General features: G+C 54.9%; 1 protein-coding gene across 2 annotated transcripts in view; it reads left to right on the top strand.

The window, feature by feature from the left end:
* Positions 1 to 3,940, top strand: part of NPTN (neuroplastin) — a 29,345-nt gene that overhangs the window by 15,267 nt on the left and 10,138 nt on the right. For both annotated transcript variants that reach the window (XM_027773772.1, XM_014589688.2), the window contains exon 4: positions 2,639 to 2,772. In XM_027773772.1, coding sequence (XP_027629573.1) covers positions 2,639 to 2,772 — 134 coding nt within the window. The remainder of the gene's footprint in view (positions 1 to 2,638; positions 2,773 to 3,940) is intronic.

Below are 3,940 nucleotides of genomic sequence, written 5' to 3'. Positions count from 1 at the left end.
GTGAACGTGAGTCGTCAGCGTGGACCGTCCCCACGCTCCAGATGTCACCCCCTGCCTACGTGTGTCCTCACTTGGGTCCCAAGTCAGTGTCTTCACCTAACTTCGGACTGCTTGTTTTCAGAGCCGGTGGTTCTGTCCCCAAAAAAGCGCACGCACAAGTAAGGCCTCCCGTTGCCCCGCAGTCTTCTCTCCTCGGTGGCCGGCAGCTCCATTCTGAGTTGTTCAGTTCTTAACCTCTCACATCCCACTCCCAGTCCTGGAGCAGACATGTTACTCAGCCCACAAAACTGCCAGGAATCCAGCCACACCTGCCCACGCTCACTGCTGCCGCCTCACCTGACCCCCCCGTCCTGGTCTACTCAGTGGACTCCCACTTGTGCCGTCACTGTGCTGTGCAGCGCGTCGCCGTCCACAGAGCGGCCACAGGGAGCCCTTGAAGACACTCAGGTCACCTCAAACGGCACGTGTTTGCTGAGCCTGAATGTCTGAGCTGTGACTGTGGCCTCCCGAGAGGGTCTGGGCCTTCAGTCTCTCGTCTCCCCTCCTGACATCTCCTGGTCTACCGTCTTCCACACTGCTCTGAACTTGTACACTGCTGCCTCCGGACCTCTGCCTCGTTCTTCCCAAGAGCTGTGCCCCACCCTCGTCCCTGCACAGCTGTGCTCCGCCCTCGTCCCTGCACAGCTGTGCCCCGCCCTCGTCCCTGCACAGCTGTGCCCCGCCCTCGTCCCTGCACAGCTGTGTGCCCCCCGCCTCTGTCCCTGCACATCTGTGCCAACATCCTCTTAGCAGAAAGTCCCCCTCTGCCGTGCGCTCTGACTTGCCTGGCACCTGGCAGGTGCATGGTGCGTGTCTGTCCGATGAAAGAGCACAACCAGAGGCGTGCACCCACCCCCTATTTGTGTCCCGCCTGGCCCATGATGGTATGATTATTGTGCGTTGTCCTGAAAGGTGACTGGACTGAGCAGTGGCCTGAGAGGCGACTGAGTGGCTGTGGGGAGAGTTTGGCTTGGTAGGAACTAGCCAGAACCAGCCTCACCTCCCTTCTCTCTCCTTTAAAGTGTCTGCCAGGGGCCACATGTGCTCACTGGAGAGACGACGAGGGAGAATGCGCCCCCTCACCGTGGGACGTGGTCATCCCACCATCTGTCCTCCACCCCTACGTCCTGTTGGGATTTGGGGTGTGCATACATGCCTGCCATGGTTTTAAGCCACTTGGGCCAGGATTGAAACCTCACGGTCAGCCACCTGGAATCCAGCCCCTTGAGCACTAGGCTAGGGGGCTGCCTGTCTTCTCTTTTACTAAGAAATTTGCCCAGAAAACAAAGACATTTCCTTGATAATATCCTCTGGAAAGGACTTGACACTGAGGAGTAGCGAGTGCACGTCAGTTTGGCAGGGCTGGTGTAAGGCTGTGGGGGCCTTGCCAAGCCCATTCCTGTGCCAGGTGCCTCTGGAGGTCGTGGGCAAGACCAGTTTGTCTGGGACACTCAGGGCGCAGGTGGTAGGGCTCCGGGCAGTTGCTAGCCGCGGTTTGCCACATGGCACGTGGGATCAGCGAGGCGTACATTCACACAGCCGTTTGCAAAATGAAGGTCTCAACATCTTGTTTATCTGCCCAAGAACACAGGGACATAGGCAGGGGCAAGAAGTACCTCTGAAAGTGGACGCAGACCCAGAGCAGAGTAATTAACCTGCAGAACTGGAGTTTGGAGCAGACCTATTGACTCCCTCTCCCGTCGTGGCCTGGAGAGGGCCACCTGGCCCATGCGGAGTTTTATTGCTTTCAGATTATTCTAACTGGCAAGGCGTTGATGGAAAATACAGTTAAGATAAAAGAAGGCAAATTTCCAATAATACGCCCCATCCTAGGTTTCTTGAGTCCTTGAAACCAACTAATTTTTAGACTACAGGTGCAGTTTATTTCTTCCTAAGTGATCGCTAAAAGTAGTGAAGACAAACAGCCCGTAACCTGTCTAGAAATTTCTCTCGGATTGGGGTAGTTGGTATTGGTGCAAAGCAGATGTACAAGTCAGCCTTAAACTGTTACTAAGCTCTCGGGACACCGGTCAGGTTTCCTTGTCATCCCTTCCCCGGTGAAGTCTGATTTCCTGGGTTCCCTCTTTCCTGAGGGAGCCGTGGTCCTCGATACTCATGCCGTAGCTTCTCCGGCCATTCGCTGTTCTTACGTGCCTTCCAATCGGGCTTGATTTCAGTCGTCTGATCAAGCGACTTTAAAGGGGCGTGATACCTGACATGATCCGTAATTGTTCGCCTAGGCGCTTTAGGAGAAAGCCTGGGCTGGCAGAGGTGGTAGCTTCTGTTTGCATTTTTCTTTGAAGAAGGGCTTCATTTAGAGCAGTTGGGCCTGCATCCCTTCCCGTGGGCTGGAGAGCCGCTTACACTCGCAGAACTGCACGTCCAGTGACCCTGACACCTGCCTGGCTGCTCCGGCGGGTGGGGTGGGGGCCGGGTGGGCCCCGCTTCTCTGCTCACACCTGAAACGCGTTTTATCAGAGCTGAGTGCAGGGTGGGTCCAGAGTCTGACTATGAAGAGCGGGACTCTGGGCCAGTAGGTGGACACCTGGTCTCTTTCTGAGTGGCCTCCGTGGTAACTGTGGACAACACCTTTTCACAGCTGCTCCTGACATCACTGGCCATAAGCGGAGTGAGAACAAGAATGAAGGGCAGGACGCCATGATGTACTGCAAGTCTGTGGGCTACCCCCACCCGGAGTGGGTCTGGCACAAGAAGCAGAACGGCGTGCCCATGGTGAGTAGGAGGCCCGCCTGGTGTCAACACATGCTTGCTGGGGCTCCTCCCAGGGAGACCCAGACTGCTGGGCCAGTTGCTGGGACAGCTGTACCTTCGCATGTGTGTATGGCTTGGGGTGCCCTTCGTAAAGTCATGAATGCTTTACACCACGAGTCTGCAGGTCTCCTTCGGTCTCTGTCCAGCATGGAGTCCTCGTGCATGGTCTATTGCTGCTGTCTGGTGTAGGGCGGGTTGCTGGCCCTTGGGACAGCACACGGAAAGAGCTAAGCCTGATCTTAAGCTTTTGCTATTATTCTAACCTACCGATTGTAAAGAAAACGTTGAAGTGGTCTTAGAGAATTGGTGTTGGTTTTTGGGAAGAGAGGGACTGTGAATAGTCCTTCATATCTTTCTTTTTTAAAAGAGTTATTTAACTTTATTTATTTTAATTTGACCAGAGAGGGATGACATGAGAGAGAGAGAGTAAGAAAGCAAGCTACCAGGTCCGGGACCCGAACCACAGTTGGCCATGTGGGAGCCCAGTCCCTTAACCACCACTCAACCTGCCAGCCCCGCCTCGATGCATTTCTAGAACACCGAAAATGCTAATAAGGAATTAGGGGACACTTGAGGGTAGCCTCAGGCATTGGGATTCTGACAGCATTTGCTCCAGAAAAGGTCAGAGAGAGCTGTTTCTCCAGCTTGCGCAGTGACGGTCGGTGCTTTTAGGCTTCCCCACTTCCTCTCCGATGGAATGGTTTCAGCCAGTGTGCTTTTGTCAGAGGAGGAGCCCGCATTCCTCCTGTCTCCAGACTCGTATGCCTCGCACTGTACTTCTTAGGCACCCTCAGTTCTGCTATGATTCTCATCCCATGGTCTCCCTTTTTTTAAAATCTCTTCCCAGTTTTTTTTATTCCATAAGCAAGCAAGAGCACCTCCCCCGGTGGCCCGTCACTGACCCAGCAGCCAGTCCCAGGTCACGGGCATGCCTGTGCACGGTGTGCAGGGAGGTCTGCAGACGTGAGCCGGGAACCCTCCAGTGGGCAGCCACACAGAGCATGTCCATTTTATTGCCACCGTCTGGCCCTCCTTGACGCCTGATAATGAAATGCTGAGTGTCTCCGAGCTCAGTGATGGCTAGACTTTGGAGTCTCGTTACTCGGGGCTCAGGATGAGGAGCGGGGAG

Source organism: Tupaia chinensis, unplaced genomic scaffold, assembly GCF_000334495.1.
Source record: "Tupaia chinensis unplaced genomic scaffold, TupChi_1.0 Scaffold000369_1, whole genome shotgun sequence".
NCBI classification, from domain to species: Eukaryota; Metazoa; Chordata; class Mammalia; order Scandentia; family Tupaiidae; genus Tupaia; species Tupaia belangeri.
The sequence above is the reverse complement of the archived record's forward strand: the minus strand, read 5'-3'. Positions and strand labels throughout refer to the sequence as shown.